The sequence below is a fragment of the Bubalus kerabau genome, chromosome 4 (assembly GCF_029407905.1).
Source record: "Bubalus kerabau isolate K-KA32 ecotype Philippines breed swamp buffalo chromosome 4, PCC_UOA_SB_1v2, whole genome shotgun sequence".
NCBI lineage: Eukaryota > Metazoa > Chordata > Mammalia > Artiodactyla > Bovidae > Bubalus > Bubalus kerabau.
In genome coordinates, this window is record NC_073627.1 from 75,257,008 (window position 1) to 75,277,287 (window position 20,280).

The window sequence follows — 20,280 nt, forward strand, 5'->3', positions numbered from 1 at the left end:
GACAATTGTTCAATCTGATGGAGAGTCTAAAATTAAAACATTAAAATGATCAAAGACATAAATGAAGATTTCAAACCTGTGAAGAGACCAAGATGTTATTTTTTAAAAAAGAAAACTTCTAGAAATGAAAAGTAGTGAAAAGAAAATTTCAGTAGAGGAGTTTAAATAGGAGATATGACACCAATAGGGAAGAATTAGCAAATTAAGATAGAGCTGAGAAAAGTATCCAGAATGGAGTATACAAAGTTCAAAAAGCAAAATATGAAAGGATAATTACAGAGACAGTAAAATGAAACATTGCAACATACATTTAATAGGCATTTCACTAGTAGAAACTAGGAAGAAAGAATGCGGTAGAGATAGTATTAAAAATGATAATGGCTGACAGTGTTTTTCACAGCTGTGGAAGACGAGTCCTTATATGTTAGAAGCATAATTTCGCCCCCCCCAAAAATGCCAATGTACATCTTAATAAAATATCAAAACACTATTGGCAAAGAGATTTTAATAGCCACCTGTAATGGATTACCAGTTAGACTAGCAGCAGATTTCTCACTAGCCCTAAGAGTTGCCAGAGGACAGTTGGATTAATAAATTTACTGTTGAAGGTAGTCTGCTACCTTATAATTCCACCACCATCACTATTGAGGAATAAAGTCAAAATTAAGAAATTTCCAGACTAGTAATGACTAAGAGTTTACCATTTGAAGCAAATAGCCTAAAGTATGTACTTCAGGAAAAAGGGAAATTGTCCCTAAAAGAGAGAAATGAGATACAAGAAGCATTGGTGAACAAAGAAGTTGGTTAAGACGGTGGTAAATAATCATTAACTGTTAAAAAAAGTGTAGAATAATTCACTGACTCTACAATACTATTGTTAGGATATATCTTTCTTTAATTTGCATAGCACTGAGAGAAAAAACAGTTAAATCCTGATAAGTTGCTTTAATGATTGTGTTAATCGGTACATTAATCTGTTACACAAACTTCTCATTCCTTTTAAATTTTTGTTACCCAGTTCAAGTAAAGTGGCAGTTGTCTTCATAAGCTTTGCTACAAATGTGATAGAGAATCCTTTTGTACATATGTTGGTTATGGACCATAGCAAAGTTTCATCAGTTTTGAAATAGTTTCCATAGCAGAAAAAAGTCAGTAACAACTATAACTCAAGAAATAATAGTATAATGATATTACTGAGAAATAACTAGAAGAAATAGCTCACAAGTAGTTACTTCTTGAATTTGGTGATTCACTTTTAACTATATATATGTAAATTTCATTTAAAAAACACAAGACTGATTCACTGAAGGAAAAATTGATATAGCTATAATATTATTTAGAAATAAATCTAAAAATAGATTTTGAGACAAAGAGCATTACATAATGATAAAATATTCAATAGTAATAATTTCGATTATGTAGCAATGTAGCCTCGATATGTAAAAAGCAAAATAGGACAGAATTTCAAAAAGAAATCGACAAGTTCTTTTCTCCTAAGACTCAAAAGTAGGTAAAGATATAGGAGATGCTCTGGAGGCATTAGGTGAAATAATAAACTCCATCTGCTCTGTATACAACAATTAGATTATATATTCCCAGTTTTCATGCACACTGGTTCATTTATTAAAAAAATCAACCATTCACACTATACTGTTACAAAGCAAGTTTCAATAAATATCAGCAAGTATGTATAAAATCTATTCCCTGCCCACAAGAAAGTTAGAAATCAATTACCAAAAGATAACCGTTACCACTTTTATATCTGAAAGTGAAACCAAGCCCATGTGCATATACAACACCCAATTCTTTGTGGCTCAAAGCAGAAATCACAATAGAAGTCACATAAGTCCTTAGAAATGGATAAATTGAAAACTCAATGTGAATTTGAAAAATGTCTCCAGAGCATCACTTAGAGGGCTATCTGTAGCCTGAATGCATAACTTAATGGGCTACACTGCACATCCAACTGCAGGAATTTTTACAGATAAAACTTGAACAATAAAACCAAGAGTGGAAATTAAAAAGCAAAAATATATTTATGTTAATGATAATTGACTAGTTGGTTTTGAACTAAAGGAATAAAACATCTTAAACTGTAAAGGAAGAGCAAAAAAAATTAAAGAGAAATCATTGCATTGCTTCCTGGTCAGAAAAATGTTGTTATATAGTAGAAATGGCAGCATTCCCTAAATACATAGCTTAAATGTAGCCTCCATTAAGATCCTTAGGAAGACTATTTTAGTAGTCAAGTCTTCAGTCTAACTTGTTTTCAAATATTTCAATATAGTAAAACTAGCAGCATTGAGGGGAGAAATGGAAAACAGAACCAAAAAAGGACTGGACAAAATAGAGATTTCAGAAATAGGTATTAGAGGACTCGGAGGTGTTAAAAACTAAAGATGAGTTAAAGGTGGAAGAAGTTACATTTAATGAATTTTGCTATGATATTTAGAAAAATGGAATCATTTTTTGTCTCAGTCGTGGGTAAGAGATAGATTTAAGACTCTTTATGAAAACAGTACTTTCAGAGATCAGATTGGTTTGTCAGCACAGAAGCCATTCTGCAGAAGTGTATCAACATCAAAAGGAGGCAGTGAAGAGAAGCACAGAAAATGGACAGATGTTAAATCCAAGTGATGGGAGTTTATTGTACTAATTATGCTTACTTGTGTGTTTGAAATTTTCCATAATAAAATGGTTTTAAAGGAAAGTAAGAGAATTGGAAATATGTTTACTAACTATAATTGATAAAAAAAAAATTTACCCCCCAAATGTCAATAATTCTAAAAATAATAAAAATTATAAAACCTTATGTTTGCTAGAATATTCACTTTTGCAGTAGTAACTGTTATCTTCCTGGAAGGAAAACTGCTAAGTCATTTCAGTCGTGTCCGACTCTGTGTGACCCCAGAGACGGCAGCCCACCAGGCTCCCCCGTCCCTGGGATTTTCCAGGCAAGAATACTGGAGTGGGTTGCCATTTCCTTCTCCAATGCATGAAAGTGAAAAGTGAAAGTGAAGTCGCTCAGTCGTGTCCGACCCTCAGCGACCGCAGGGACTGCAGCCTACCAGGCTCCTCCGCCCATGGGATTTTCCAGGCAAGGGTACTGGAGTGGGGTGCCATCGCCTTCTCCAGGAAGGAAAACTAGCAATAGAAAAATATTTGTAAAATTGTTCGTTCACTTCACCTAGTCTTTTTATTTTTTAATTGATTGGCTGTGCTGGGTATTTATTTATTGGTTGGGCTGGGTCGTCGTTGCTGCATGCAAGCTTTCTCTAGTTGCACAAGTCGGGGGCTACAGAAGGTGTGGCTTGTGGACTTAGTTGCTCATGCGGGATCCTACTTCCCAGACCAGGGATTGAACCCATGTCTCCTGCATTGGCAGGTGAATTCTTAACCAGCTGGACCACTAGGGATGTCCCTGCCTAGTCTCATGGGATACACAGATGTCTAAAACATTAGTGAAGGCCACAATGAAATAGAATTTATTCTTTAAAATGCTGTAAATTTAGGTGTCCCCCCCAAAAAAATAAGGCTTCCCTGGTGGCTCATAGGTTAAAGTGTCTGCCTCTAATGCAGGAGACCTGGGTTCGATCCCTGGGTCGGGAAGATCCCCTGGAGAAGGAAGTGGCACCCCACTCCAGTATTCTTGCCTGGAGAATCCCATAGATGGAGGAGCCTGGTGGGCTACAGTTCACAGGGTCACAAAGAGTCAGACATGACTGAGCGACTTAACTTTCTTAACTTTCCCCAAAAATATTTAGGTAGCCTCTTCAACCCCTTCTGTAACTACAGTAACAATGAGTACATACTATATGTCAGGTTCTGTGTCTATTCACTTAGTCCTCACAAGTTTAGGAAGGTAGCGTTTATTACTAGATCTTGCAGATAAGGAAACTGTATCTTTGCAAAGTTAAGTAGTTTTCCCAAAATCACATGTTAATAATGAGCATGACCAGTTTTTGAGCCCAGGCATTCTTGCTTCAAACTCCCTGCTTTAAATCATTTCTTCAAGCTGCCTCCCAAAACTAAAGCATTTATCAAGTAGTTGATTTCCTGTTTAGGGTCATTTAATTGCTCCTAGATAGCCACTGCTAACATTTACTAACCTCTGTCTTGGTAGATTCCAGATGGTTTTGACCATAATGCTAATCGGACTAAGCAGTGTAATGGATCTTCTGCTGTATGACTGATGACATTGTAAATTGGCACAGCCTTTTTTGGAAAACATTTTGGCAGCATATTTCAAGAGCCATAAAATGCTCATATTTTTTTGACCTAGTTAATGCCACTTCTGGGAATCCTCTGAAGAAACAGTCCAGTGTGGAAAAAGCCTTGAGCGCTAAAGTTAACACTACAACCATGTTTGTGATAGAGCAACCTAGTTCAGTTCAGTTCAGTCGCTCAGTCGTGTCCGACTCTTCGCGACCCCATGAATCGCAGCACCTAAAGCGACCCTAAATGTTCAACAGCAAGAGCATGATTAAACAAGTGATGGTGTATTTTTGTAGGCAGCCGGTAAAGATGAAGTGCGATGTAACGACAGACAAAGAAAACACAGCTGTCGGTCTTAAGAGCAGCACACAGAGGAGTAGTGCACTAAAATTACAGCTTTTACAAATATGAAGAAAGTCAGGGACTGGAAAAATGCTGGTGAGGAGTATTTGTCAAAATTTGTCATCTTTTTTCTACTTATAAAGTCACATGATTACTTACTGTTTTTGTGCATTAGTCTCCTAAGCCTCACTAGATTATCATCTACTTGGTGATTGTTCACAACTGCATGTTGGAAACAGGCAGAGAGCATCAGTGGAGCAGAAAAACTTCGGGAACCTTGCCAGGTGGCTCATTGACTGGTGACAGTTACTCTCGTCTCAGCAGACTGAGCTGACCCTCACAAAGTGAGCAGTACGGTTTGGGAAGCAGGAGTAAGGTCTCTGGACTTGGGAGAATTTGCTGTGCGTCTTTGGTTCTCTTCTCAGCCCTTTCAACTGTGTAAAAAGCTCTATTTCCTGACTCACAAAATTGGAGCTACTGACATCAAAGTCTGGCACTCTTAGTAGAGGCTCTGGGAGTGTCTTGCAGTCAGTTATGGCCCTTATGAAGTGGTCCTGGTCTTTTTTTATCCTTGGATGACAGGAGCAGTTAGATGGCTAACTTCCTTAGCCTGAAATCTGAGCAGCAGCTTTGCCATGTCCATTTTCTGTCTTCTGCTGCAGCTTGTTATCCGTGATTTAAAGATGAAGATCAAAAAGATTTTGTCATTCGATGTGGCTGGCTAAATTTTCAGCTTTGTTTTAGTTATATATATTTTTCTGATTACAAAAGTATGGTAAATGCTGGTCAAGCATTGAGAAGATGCAAAAAGCTGAAAGAAGAAAATTACACTAATCTTTCTACCCAGAAATAATCATTATTAGATACATTCCAATTCTTTTCTTTTTAGGTTTTTCTGAATATCTGGTCTGTTGTTTTTTTATAGGAGAACTCATATTAGAATAAACCCCTGTTATGTTTGGGGCACAGGTTGCTCTGTGTTCATTTTGAGATAGTTTATCTTTAACTTATACATGATTCCTAGATAAGTGTGAAGACCAAGCTGGCAATAGGAAACAGATGGAGAAAGGGCGGGGGTGGATAGCTCTGCCTTGATTAGTTGGAAAATATATTCTGTAGTTCTGATAGCTCTTAAAGAATGAACTTAAGGTAAAGTATAATTACCCAAATCATGCTTCCTGGACTTTTTTAGTACTTTCTTGCTACTGTTTTTATTGTAAGTAACCCTGTACTATTTTAGGCCATGAGTTGTGAATTATACAATGAAAAATACAATTATCTTATATAAACTTGGAATAAAGAAGCTTGCAAGGGACTTCTCTGGCAGTCCAGTGGATAGGACTCTGCACTTCCACTACATGGGACCTGGGCTCGATCCCTGGTTGCAGAACTAAAATCTGGAAGCCACACAGTATGGCCAGAAAAGAAGCTTGCAAAATACCCAAAATTTCTTGGCTCTCGGCCTTATCAGTTTTAGAAACTGCGGTTTGAAAAACTCATCGGTTCCTGTACTGTCTTCTGGAGAAAAGTAGGAACTGTGTCCAGTGGTAGAACCAGTGCCTGTGAAGACTTGGCCGGAGCTGGGTGGCCATGTGGGGGCCAGCGCTGGTGTCGCGTTACCCTGTGTGTGCAGGGCACTCAGCCACGGCCGACTCTAAGCCACATGGACTGTAGCTCACCAGGCTCCTCTGTCCAGGGATTCTCCAGGCAAGAATACCGGAGCAGCTTGCCATTTCCTTCTCCAGGGCATCCTCCTGAACCCAGGGATTGAAACCGTGTCTCCTGCATTGGCAGGTAGATTCTTTACCACTATGACACCTGGGAAGTCCCACTTTACCCTGATTTTTACTTAAATCAGAAAGAAAAATGTGTCTGTCCAGAGATGAAGAACATTGATCCTTCCATTTTCTGGACTTTGCTGTTCAAGAGAGGCTTCTGTAAGATGACTTAAAACGTGAGAGAAAAGGTCTTTTTTCTCTTCTTTCATTTTTTCCTTCAGAGCAGCAGTCAAATTATAAAAGGTGACACAGAGTCCATCCCATATAAATAATTCTCAGTGTGGCGCATCTGTCGTCTCCACTCCATCGAGGAAGACGTGAAGAGTGTTTGCAGTCGGCGTGTTGGTTTGCCCTGTCACCGCGGTGGCTCCTGTCCCTTTGGCCTCTGAGGCCTGCTGCCACAAGCAGGAGGCTCCTGATGGGCTGGGAGTTGGTGTTCGTCACTCCTGCTTGGTGTCTGCACATCAGGGAGGTCATTTGTCCTGGCAAGGCTGAGCCATTAGGAGCCTTACCCTAAGGCTTGTTTGTTTACCTTTCCCCAGCGTTTCCTCCTAAAGGAAAGTCATCTGACTTATTTACAGAGGAGAAAATTTAACCTGTAGCACAGTTTGAGATTCCAGCTTAGAATTTAATTTGACCTTACCCAGTGGACACAACTGAGCGACTTTGACTCTATTTCACTTTCACACAGTACTTAGGTATGGTGGGATAGTGGGGATTTGAATGTGTCATGTGAGAATGGAGCAGAAAACTACAGCCTGGAAACCATCTATTTGGAATAACCTCGGCCCCTCCGAAACTCTGCTTGCCTGAGATGTAAATTGGCACCCTACAAAGAACTGGATATGATCGGAGGTAGAGAATGCTGAATGTGAGGGGAAGTGGTATCCAGAGCTGTGAAAGGGAGGAAACCATATAGAAAGTTAGCTGAATTTACACCCTGTTGTAATGAGAGAAGATGGTCAGCTTTATTTAATTCACTGTATTTTTGAGACTTCTTCTGTAATTGATTATTGACAAAAGTTTTTTTTTTTCTTTTCAGTATTGCCTGTCAGGGCACCCAACCTTACCATGCAACGTGCTCAAATTCAAATCAACCACCATTATGTTGGACTGTGGACTGGACATGACTTCCACCCTCAACTTCCTTCCTTTGCCACTTGTTCAAAGGTGTGTACCGATGTATCTGAAATAGACTGAGCTTTAGTTGGCTGAAAAATGGTCCCCAGTAGCATCAAGATGGCAGTGCCCTGTGTGTTGTCCGGAGTTTACTTTGTTCCCTTAAAAATGTTCTTAAAATAATATTCTTTGGCTGGGTTGATGGAAAGTGTTGTAGTGATTTATTGATTGACTTCTTTATTACAACTTCTTCTGAGCTTCTGTAAAATGTTCCTGCAACTGCTCAGTGCAAGTGAGGTCATGTATATTTCATCTTTCTTGCTAATTCATGTAGGAGTAGATAAATGGTCAACTGATAAGCCCCAAGAATTGAATTTTAGAATCATCTGCAAGGACTTGACATCATAAAGCCTGACATTTGTTTTTGGTAGGTATCTATGTATTAGATATCTATTAGTATCTGATACTGCCGAAGGCAATGGCAACCCACTCAGGTACTCTTGCCTGGAAAATCCCATGGATGGAGGAGCCTGGTGGGCTGCAGTCCCTGAGGTCGTGAAGAGTCAGACACAACTGAGTGACTTCACTTTCACTTTTCACTTTCATGCATTGGAGAAGGAAGTGGCTACCCACTCCAGTGTTCTTGCCTGGAGAATCCCAGGGACAGAGGAGCCTGGTGGGCTGCCGTCTATGAGGTCGCACAGAGTCGGACACGACTGAAGTGACGTAGCAGCAGCAGTATCTGATACTGATCATCTGTAGATATCACAGAATCACATATGAAGCCAAAGTCCTTGTCTTAAAGCAGACAGATTACCCCCAAGCCTACAGGCAGCACTGTTCACTCTTACCTTGTCTAAGAGATCAGTTTTCCAACTTGCTGCTGTTTAGAAGCAGCAACTTATAAAAGAAGCGGATCCTTTTAGAAGCAGATGTTCTTGCCTGGAGAATCCCAGGGACGGCGGAGCCTGGTGGGCTGCCGTCTGTGGGGTTGCACAGAGTCGGACACGACTGAAGCGCCTTAGCAGCAGCAGCATACTCCCAGTAGCAAAAAGTGATGCTGCATGGAGGAAGGGAAACAGAGAAGCCATCTCAAGCAGATTTAAGAACTTAAAAGCTTAACAAGCTAGGTAAACCATCTCATATGTTCTCATTCACTGCTGAAGAATTCACTGTGTTCAGTGATTATTCATAATGATAACCCCATGAACCTTCTAGAAAAGGTATAATTAAAATGGATTGACTTTTTTCTAAGATAAGGCATACAGCGGTGACTCAGTGGTAAAGAATCCACCTGCCAATGCAGGAAATGCAGGTTTGATCCCTGGGTCGGGAAGATCCCCTGGAGTAGGAAATAGTGACCCACTCCAGCATTCTTGCCTGGGAAATCCCATGGACAGAGGAACCTGGCAGACCACAGTCAATGAGGTTACAAAGAGTCAGACGTGACTGAGAGACTAAACAACAACAGAGGCATAAGGTAAGGTCGTGGGGACAAGATCAAAGAGAATTCCAGATTCCATTTTATGCATAACTGATAACGTTCAGTTATAGTCACACCCAGCACTTAGAAGTGCATTTACCATCCACTGATAGTATCCAAAAGAGAAAAGAAGTGCGTTCAGAGTCGGTTCAGGAACTGTAGGTGTCACGTGCATTTCTTGACAACAATGATGAGCAAGTTTTTCCTTATTAAAATAGCCTAACATCATTGTCTGTTTCCTTCCAATGATTAAAATGTTGATTCCCTTGATGTTAAAAATCTGCAGTGTCCTGGACCACAGGACACAGACAAGAATGGGACAGCTCTTCCTTCCTCACGGAATTTGTAGTCCATCAGGAGAAAAAGAATTACACTGCTGAAGATTTAGTTATACTTGTGTTACAAAAACAACTGTCTATATATTTGTGATAAATACTAAAGAAAAGAAAAATCAGGCTATGCTGAGGGTTCCCAAAAGGGCACCCACATGCTCTGTAGGGCCATGGGTCATCTAGGTATTCAAACCTGGGTTTTGTAGACAGTCGTCGCTACATGTTTTCCCTGTCCTGTTCATTCCTGTCTTTAACCAGTTCTGTGTCCTCAAGTAGATAGAAAATCTGCTTCTACCCTCTCTTCTTGTCATTGTTTTTCTCTCAGAGGGACATTATACTAATGGGACGATTAGCAGCCCATGGCAGTTCCCCACAAAAAGTGTCTTCATTTGCTCAAAATCTTGGCGATCTACTTGGCTGAAATATTAATAGTATCCCCAGTCCCCCCCCCCCCCACCTCTTTGTCCTGCTTTGTTGGTCTTCAGAGCACTTCTCGTTATATCATACAGACATATTTGCTTTACATATTGTCTTTCTTCTCTAATGAGAGATAAGTTTTATAAGGGCAGAGATTTTGTTTGCTCTCTGTTGTATCCCCAGTGCCTAAAATAGTTCCTGGTATGCAGTAGCTGCTCAGTAAATATTTGTGATAATGAATGAATCACTTTATCTTCTCTGGTTTTCAACCCTTCTCGTCTCTGAGTCATTTCACTTTTATAATCTTTCCTTTATCTTGAATCTTTCCATCTTGACTTATTCCTTCCCATTTAATTATGCTCAATCACTTCTTAATTTTTTTAAGTTGTCTCAACTCCACTGTCCCCTTCAGCATTCCTGCTCCCATCTGCTTTGCCCACACAACCCACCAGGACATCTCTCAGTAAAATCGCAGATGGCTCCCATGTCATTAGCTGTTATACTCAGGTGTCAGCCTCATTCTCCTCGGCCATTAGCATCACTCACCTCCATGATTGTGCCATCCTGGTTTTTTTTTACTTCTCTGACTCTTCCTCTCCTGTCTCCTTTTGGGATTCAGTTTCCTCCATCTAGCCATCACACATCAGAATTCTAAAGTACTCGGTGCTTAGCCACAGAGCCTCCACCAAGGGAATTTAATCAATGCTCAAGGCCTCGATAACCATCCAGACAGTCACTTACAAATGTATATTTTTCAGTTAATAATGCTCTTCTGAGTTCCACATTCATAAATCCAAAACACCCACTCGGCTTCTGTCTTTGGATGTACCTTTGAAAGCACTTCAGAACTCAGCATGCCCCAAACTGAGATCGTGATTAGACTTGGTCCAGAAGAGGAGAACCGACCCTCCCAGACCTGGTCCCGCCCATTGCTGCCCTGTCTTAAGAAAGGGCATCCTGATAGAAAGGCCAGAGAACTGGGAGTTCCCCAGATGCCACCTTCCTCCCTCCTGCACCCGGTCTTCCATTTGTTGTTGCTGCTGTTGTGTAGTCACTGAGTCATGTCTGACTCTCTTGCGACCCCATGAACTCTTTTGGGCAGGCTCCTCTGACCATGGGGTTTCCCAGACAAGAATACTGGAGTGGGGATGCCATTTCCTCCTCCAGAGGATCTTCCTGACCCAGGGATTGAACCCAAGTCTCCTGCATTGGCAGGTGGGTTCTTTACTACTGAGCCACCGGAGAAGCCAAATCTTTCATTGAGCCTTGTCATTTTTCACCTCCTAGATAGTGCTAGACTCCCGTCTCTTCTCGTAAGTGCTGCTGTGGTGGCCGTCACCCTCTTTTACCTGCATTACTGCCGAAGCCTTCTAACCAGTTTCTTCAACTCTGGCCTTGCCCCTGTCTGAATCCAGAGTCTTCTTTTTTTGTAATGTTTTATTTTGGAGTTACTTCAGATTATGGAAAAGTTGCAAGAATAGTACACACAATTCCCAATTATTGTTACCAGTTATTGACATTTTATCACATTCACTTTATCACTTCCTCTTAATACATACACATAAAGTTTTCTCTGACCCATTTGAAAGATACAGACAGGATGCTTCTTTGCCCCTTAAATACTCAAGTTCCTGTTTTATAAGAGGACATTCTCTTATATAACCGCAGCACAATAATCAAAATCCAGAAACTTACATTGATATCATTCTAGTATCTGAGCTATATTAGGCTTCCCAGATGTCACTACTTGTAAAAAACCCGCCTGCTAATGCAGCAGACATAAGAAATGCAGTTCACCTCTTAGACTGTTTGTGGGAATGCAAACTAGTACAGCCACTGTGGAGAACAGTGTGGAGGTTCCTTAAAAAACTGGAAATAGAACTGCCATACGACCCAGCAATCCCACTGCTGGACATACACACCAAGGAAACCAGAATTGAAATAGACATGTGTACCCCAATGTCCATCACAGCACTGTTTATAATAGTCAGGACTTGGAAGCAACCTGGATGCCCATCAGCAGACGAATGGATAAGAAAGCCATGGTACATATACACAATGGAATATTACTCAGCTGTTAAAAAGAATGCATTTGAATCAGTTCTAATGAGGTGGATGAAACTGGAGCCTATTATACAGAGCAAAGTAAGTCAGAAAGAAAAACACCACAGTATATTAACGCATATATGTGGAATTTAGAAAGATGGTAACGATGACCCTATATGCAAGGCAGCAAAAGAGACCTAGATGTAAAGAACAGTCTTTTGGACTCTGTGGGAGAAGGTGAGGGTGGGATGACTTGAGAGAATTAACATTGAAACATGTATATTACCATATGTGAAAAAGATCACCAGTCCAGGTTCGATGCATGAGACAGGGTGCTCAGGGCTGGTGCACTGGGATGACCCTGAGGGATGGGATGGGATGGGGAGGGAGGTAGGAGGGAGGGTCAGGATGGGGAACACATGTCCACCCATGGCTGATTTATGTCAGTGTTTGGCAAAAACCACCACAATATTGTAATTAGCCTCCAATTAAAATAAATTTTAAAAAATAAAAAATTAGAGAAAAAAAAAAGAAACACGGTTCAATCTCTGGGTCAGGAACATGCCCTGGAGAAGGGCATGGCAACCCACTCCTGTTTTCTTGCCTGGGAAATCCATTGGAGAGAAGAGCCTGGCGGTCTACTCTCCATGGGGTCGCAAAGAGTCGGACATGGCAGAAGCAACTTAGCACCTTATTTATATTTCCCAAGCTATACCAGCTCATATTTCTCTGTAATGCCTTTTATAGCAAAAAAGAAAAGTAACTTACTGGTCCAGGGTTCAATCCAGATGACATTGCATTCAGTCATGTCTTCACAGCCCTGTGTCTTTGATGACCTTGCCATTTTTAGGAGTACAGGCCAATTATTTTATGTAACGTCTTTCAATTTGGGTTTGTCTCATGATTCTTCACAGTGAGGTTGGGCTTACTGTTTTTGGTAGGATTACCACACAAATGGTGGCACATGTTTTCAGAGGATACTTGATGTTAGTTTTCTCCAGAATCACCTTTTATTAATAGAAAGACTGATCTAATCTCGTCTCTCATCTGTTTAAGATCTTTCAGTGGATTTTTCATTGCTTTTAGGTTAAGTACCAAGTTCCTCTTGGTACATTTGATACCCTTTTAGTCTCCTGCTCTTTGTATTCCTTCAGTTTCAAAGACTTCTCCCCTGCCTGGGAGCAGTCTACACAGATTGTTCTTCAGCCAAGAAGGCTCTCCACCCTTCCCCCATCCCACCTTTGCCTTAGCCTACCTACTAAGCAGGAGCTCCTCTCTGAAATCATTTCTGATACCCCTTGCTACATGGGAAGGACAGAGAGATGGCGTTTTCGTTGGTTGAGGGGGAGAGTAGTGTATATGGGACTCTCCATGAAATTTCATTTGAATAACCTTTTTTAAGACGTCCATACTGAAGGCTGTTGAGAGTGATTGGGCTTTGCAGCTATCTTCTTGCTCTATTCCCTCCAGACCCTGACCTTTGATCCCACTACAGATGGCTCAGTGATGAAGAACCCGCCTGCCAGCACAGGAGATGCGGGTTCAATCCCTGGGTTGGGAGGATCCCCTGGAGGAGGAAATGGCAACCCACTTCAGTATTCTTGCCTGGGAAATCCTATGGACAGAGGAGCCTGGTGGGCTACAGTCCATGGGATCACAAAAGAATCAGACACAATGAAGGACAAATCACCACACACACACACACACACTTGCCCCTTGACCCACTTGCCCCTTGACTTCCCAATATCCAGATCTCAGCTCAATCAGCAGAGACTCAAGGGGTCCCGATGCTGCCTAGATCACTCTCGTGTGAGGATACTTCATGGCGCTTTGTGTGGCGCTGCCTCATCATCAGTAACAGCTTGCTCTCTGTGTGCGTGACTACTTGATCAGTTTCCCCTACCCTGTCAGGATGACAGGCACATTTTGCTCGTGGTCAGTATCACCAGCCTCTGAGTGCCTGACACATAAATCAAGACTCATGAATGAACAAGTGAAGATGAATACCTCTTTCCCGCTTCAGCACTTCACTAAATGATGAGGCCGTTCCCTATCCCTCTTTCTGTCTTCACCTCGTGCTCCTGTTCCATGTTCCTGCTCTCTCACACCTCTGCACCCTGTCACAAGTGCCCTTCCTGTATGAACCATAGTACCTCTGCGCTCCCTGTCGGAGCGTTTATTTTATTCCATTGTAATTGCTGTTTACCGTCTCCCTGTACTGCAGTGCAAGCTCCTCAAACTCAAGGGTTATTTATTGCCATGTCCCTCTACTTTGCCTATTTTAATCAAGAGCAGGCTTTTATAAATATATTTTGAATGAATGAATGTAGTCATGCCTCTCGCACTATTTCCTGATTATAAAAGTAATGCATTTCAAAGCCGGAAAATGGGAAAATGAAACATATAAAGAGAAAATGAATTGCATACCATGTTCATTCTACCTTTCACTATTTTTCTAGACAATAGGTTATTTTTAAATACCTTAGGTTGTTTATTTAGTTACTTATACTTTACCTGTTTTTAAAACTACTAAAAAAATTTTTGTATACATATTTTTTTTGACTATAACATTTTTTAATGGCACCCTTTTTTCCCATAGAAATTATTGTTAAATAGTGGGTACAAAGATGTGTTCATCTGTAATCAGAATTTTTCTAATATCATTACCTCCCATATTTCTTTAATGTAGATTTTTGTGAAGAGACTTGTTTCCTTGTTCAAAAAATTTACACGGTGAAATTTTGTAATCAATAAGAACAAAGTAGTACATTTCTTCCTCTTTGGTAGCTTAACATTTACTAGCTCTTCATAGTTTAGTCATTTACCTAATTGGACCTAAAAACAAAACATTTGCATCTCTATAGTCAGCATCCATTTGCCACCGGGGGCTACATTTCTGTGCCCCTTTATCTTTGGCACTATTGTTACAACGTGGTCAGGCTCTTTGAGCCTTCAGTCCCATCTACAGGCAATTTCTCAAATCCAAAATAACTCCAGATATTTCATAGAAGTCTTTGATGTTACAAGCAATGTTTAGCCAACAATAATACCTGAAATTTTTACTTTTAAAAAAATTGTTTTTTAATAAGCAGCAAATGGGTTTTCCTGGTGGCTCACACGGTAAAAAAATCTGCCTGAAGTGCAGGAGACACAGGTTTGATCCTTGGGTGAGGAAGGTCCCCTGGAGAAGGAAATGGCAACCCACTCCAATATTCTTGCCTGGGAAATCCCATGGACAGAGGAGCCTGACGGGCTACGGTCCTTGGGATCTCAAAGAGTCAGATGCGACTGAGCACGGCAGCATACCATTTCTAATCACTTGTTGAGGACAAAACTAATTGAATCAATCATCTGTAATTTGAAGGCTGAGTTGTGTGTGTCCAGTAGGGAACAAACAGGATACAAGTCCTCTGATCCAGTTCTCTTTGTAAAGGGAAGTGGACATTTATAACCTTCCTGTAAAGAGTCCACGTGCATGAAATGAGAACAGTATTGAGACTGGCCTATCATTACACTTTTATTAGAATGCTTGGTTTTTTAATCTGATCTGGTAGTGAATATTTTTTAAAAAAGTCTCTAAGTGAAGGTACACATGTGACTATGAAATGAAATGGAAATTCGTCATCTAATGGTAATAGAGTATTTTTCTGAGAAAACTCCAAGCATTTTTTTTTAAGTTTTTCAGATATAATTTATGCCAGCCAAATTTGATTCTCCTAGTAGTAATTTTCATTCTCAAGAATGAAATTCAGAATTCTCACTTTTTGACTAATAAAGGCAAAATGTAAACAGAGAATCTAGGCAAAGGGTATGTGGGACTTCATTGTACTTATATTCTTAACAGCTTTTCTGTGAACTAGGAATTATGTCAAATTCTTACCTTTTTTGCTAAAATCAGATGCATATATATATATATATATATATATATATATATATAATTCAGGTTTTTAATCTTTCCTGGAAGATTGACAAATATTTCACATTATTTGTTTCAATTTGACTTTCATACCTAGCACCTAATTACAAAGTCAGAATTTGATGATAATCAGTTTAGCAAGAGGATAAAGTACTATACATTAATTTGGTTTTGGATTATAGGGTCTTTTAGTCCCACACCCATACTTTGCCCTTTATTTTTTAATTTAATTTTGTGTTGAAGTGCTAAAATCCTTTTGCAATCTACCTTGTGCTTCTGATGCGTTTTCTTCACATATCACCTTGGTCATTAAGTTTTTCTTTTTACCAACATTTTTTTTTCTCCCAAAGTGTTTGCATTTTCAACCTCCAGTGTAATTCTTCTGGTCAGCTCGTAGCACTCAGTTAAATTCTGAGCTTGCCAAAGTGAATGATTTCTAGTTCAGATTTCTTTGATATAACATATATGTGAAATTAACCTCACCTTCTAGAAGTTACTCACTAAGATACGGTGTCATTTTATAACACTGAGAAAAGCTAGCTTCATTTGCCAGAATTGGAAACTCAAGGTACAGGTAACAAGTGACTAATTCATTTAAGCAATGAATACAGAGGTGACTTTGAGCCGAATTCTGATTTTTATTTGTGGTAGATTCTGGTTGGTAGGCAGCTAAGTGTTCTTGACAGACACCTGACCTCTCTGAGCCTATTTTGTCCTCCGCAATATGAGGGTCCCATTCGGCCTTTCCCTCAGGCCTGTTGTCAAACGCAAGCAAGGTGAAGTCAGGGCCAGTGACTGCAAAACTACACAACGCTGTCGTGCCTCATCTTTCTTTTTTCTCTTTATTATTCTGTATAGCATTCTTTTAATTTTCCCAATTGAGGGCAGAACTCTTTGACTTTTTAATGTTCCATTGCCATGTAATTCTTAAGCTTGATACCACTTGGTTACTTTTCATCTTTCTGATTGTTATTTTGGGTGAGCCTTGCTGCCACTCCTTTTAAACTGTTTTTCATTTTGTGGAGCCGGTACAGTCACCATGAAATCACTGAGGATTATAATCTATTTAGGATAATTTAATCTTTTGTTTTGCAGTCCCAGACTGTCCAATCTTCCTGGCTGGTCCCTAAAGGATGGAAACGCTTTCTTGGACAAGGTAATGATAAGCTGAAGTGTATCTACCCCCACTGGAAAGCCATCTTATCGTTCTGGAGTCACCCGACAGTAATGTGACTAATGGGTTCATTTCTTCCCCTTGGTCTTCTCCCTAAAAACTCCTGTGACCCATGTAGAGTCTTCAGTACTTGGTAATTACTGTTTTTAAGAGCTTTTTAAGGAGTCTTGGTGTTCAGACACAGATCCAGTTTTCACATGTGTAAAATCTAGGGACTTCAGCTGGAAATACATTTTATCACCCCAAAAATAAAACTATTATTTCTAGAATTGTGATGAGTGTTTCAGTGGCATTGCTTGTTAGAGAATTCCATCCAGCTCATTTCGTTTTGAGGCTATACTGACTCTTCCTGTAAGGAGTGAACTTTTTTTTAAAAATAACTTTAAAGCCCACCAAACACTGTTGAGTTTTAAACGGCTCTTCTAGGGGCCAGGTCACATAAGGCATTGTCAAAACTTTGAATCTTCTTCTTTAGGTAACGAAGGGCCACAGAGGGTTGCTGCAGGCAGGGTCATCCTCTGCTCAGACCACTTTGACTGCAGAGTGGAGAATAGACTGAGGAGCCAAGTGTTTCACTTCTAGGCCGTGTGCTCTGGGCCATGAGAGGGAAACACGTGTTCAAGTAAACGTGAACAAAGGGCCTTCCAGACTATGATCTGTGATTGTGGTAGCCTGGCATGGATACTCTTATGATTTGTCAAAAAAGAACATGGTTAGTTTAACAGAAGTCTAGAAATTTGAAGTTCTCTTAATGACCGTAAGAACTAACTAGGCCTAAACTGAATGACTCAAATTACTTTTTTTTTTCAAGGCTGTTAAATTTTTGCCATTAGATTGTCTTCATGGTATGTCCTTCCTCAGATCAATTTTTAGGCATTTAAGTTCCATATGAGAGACCAGAGATACAAAACAAAGGCTAAAATTTATCTAGCCAAATTTTCTTCTGAAAAAAAATGAGAGATAAAGGAAGATTAGACACTGTAAAGCTTATCCACGCCATTCTTAGACCTCCATGTCATTTTTTCTCTCCCCGGTTTCATAATTAAAAGACTGAATGTGAGGATCCTAAAATGATTCATCTGAATAAGGCATTTCCTTCTCCTAATAGATATTGTTAAATAAAGAGGAGCTCTTTTTACAGAATTAATTCCTGTACCTGCCCCCTCACCCCAGCTTCAAGTGCAAGCCAGATGCATGACTTGAAATCAGATTTCCCTCATAGCCTAACTATAAAATTAGGTGACATTCAAGAACCTGTGCACCTGATGAAATTTCAGCCTGTGTCTCCTGCTGGCTGTAAATCATTGTTCCCGGAGAAAGGCTCAGAAGCATCCCATTACCCATGCATTGTGAGCAAGATGACTCGCATGTGTCTGTGGGAGCATTTCATTAGGAGGGAGTGGCGAATAAAATACAGTGACATTGTAAGGGCTCAGAATGGCAAATACGCTGCTCCACGCCAGGAAAGACGAGCACCTCAGAGGAGGATCTGTCAGGCAAGGTAGACAGACCCCGCACCCTGGTACATGGCAGGGCATGGGGAGTGTGGGGAAGAAGATTACACAGCCCATGAAAGGCCGGGCAGTGCTTTGCAGTTTCCCATGATCTGTCTTGAATCGTTTTTAATCTCATCCCAAGGGAGTTGGGGGTCTTCCTCCATTAACCACAATTGCTCATTTGTTTTTCACTGGCAGGTATATTGCAGTTACAAATGGTTTCAGTCTCTTTCTGGCTCGGCATTTCACTGGTTAAATGGTAGTCATATAAGGAGAGGAACCGGAGTTTACAGTGGAAGGCAAGAGCAGGAAATGTTCTCTAAGCTTCTGATAGGAGACGTGTAAAATTCAAAAGGAGGAGAGCAGACAGTTAATGCCATATTTTCAGGTAAAGATTGAGAGTAAAATCATTCCAACTCCAATGTATAAGGAGAGATATATGAATATACAGAAATTTATGTTCAGTGACTAATGACAACACAGTGGAACACAATTCCAACTGTAATTTTCCCTTTCTGGGAAAAACAGTCAACCAGATTTTTATCTTGTACTAGTTTCGTTATAGAGTCATAGCTTTAACTTTGGAGCAAAAACTCCTGTGTAGATCTCAGCACAGTGTCATCCCGAGAAAACAGCGCCTCTGGTGGCCTCCGGGGCCACTCCAGTCTCTTCAGTGTCCTGTGTCGTAATTCCAGCTGCTGGCATTTGTATGGCTTTGCCTGACAGTTTTTTCCTGAAGCTCCCCTAGATGCAGCAATTGCTGTGTAAATATCCCAGGTCCCTTGCCTCTGGGTAGAATCACTCCTGGGTGTACGTTTGATACCGTTTCTCAGAGTCTCCCCGTTGCTCACGATGGAATGTGGCTGTGTGATGCATCTATTATCGGCCAGCTTCTTTGCCCTCTATCACTTGCCCTTCCTCCTGCTATATTTTTTTTTTTTAGCACCTCTCTTATAAGCTTTCACACACCCTTTTCTCAAGGTCTGTTTGTGAAAGAATTTGAAGGACGACAGGCCTATTAAATACTGTAGGTCATGGGCAGTGTGGGGAGTTGCAGTATATAAATATAGCGTTTTCTTTTGAATGGTGGTGGGGGTGGGGGGGTGATTTAATCTCTATCCTGTATTCTTCATCTCCTTCCTTATTTGCCCCTCAAACCTTGGTAGGAGGGGAAAGGGGTTCCAGTTCATTTATCTGCACTCTGGACTCCCAGTCTAATTGCAGAACAGAATCACTAGACATGCTTATCATGGATATAGGTTTCATGTCTGATCCCTTAGCTCTTAGGTAAAACCCAGGAGTCTACTTCCATCACTGTCTGTTCCAGATCATTCTGATATTGCTGGTGTAGTTCATATAACTATTATTTGGAAAGTTCTGGGTTGGAGTTGTGGAAGCAGCCTGTCTCCACACATGGCTTCCTTGAAGAAGCATCAAGAAATGTGCATGCACGCCCTGATTTTTTTAATACTGAATAAAATGTTCAGCTGCCCTGAGCTTAAACAAGAACCAGTTGACCTAAATAACCTTCCCACTTTCCTCCAACTCCAGCCTTCTGCAACACTTCAAAGAGAGTTTGGTTTGGGGATGGAATTTCTTTGGCACTGTGTTTATTGACCATCTTGTCCTAGAATTTTTTTTCTTTCATGTCTTTTAGGAGCTAAAGGAGTGCTCAGGTCATGTATTTGTGGATTCTGTACCCGAATTCTGCCTACCAGAGGTAAGAGTGAAGTGAATCTTATTGTAGGAACAAAGCATTTCTGATCATGTCTCAAAAGTGAAGACAAGAAATAATTTTAAGGGGCTGAACTTCTTATTTTGAAATCAAAATGAATCTTATCCTAGGCACTTTGTTATACGACTAAAATTCGATCATTTAGGAGCTTTTTGTATTGTCCATAAATCACTGAAGTCATTCTCTTCCTAGTTCTTTTTATAATACCCAGTGACATTCACACTGGG

At 40.4% G+C, this 20,280-nt stretch overlaps 1 protein-coding gene across 1 annotated transcript in view; it reads left to right on the plus strand.

Moving 5' to 3' along the window:
• INTS9 (integrator complex subunit 9) overlaps positions 1–20,280 on the plus strand; it is a 121,322-nt gene that overhangs the window by 29,726 nt on the left and 71,316 nt on the right. The window contains exons 2-4 of the mRNA XM_055577730.1: positions 7,378–7,505; positions 16,744–16,804; positions 19,976–20,038. Coding sequence (XP_055433705.1) covers positions 7,378–7,505; positions 16,744–16,804; positions 19,976–20,038 — 252 coding nt within the window. The remainder of the gene's footprint in view (positions 1–7,377; positions 7,506–16,743; positions 16,805–19,975; positions 20,039–20,280) is intronic.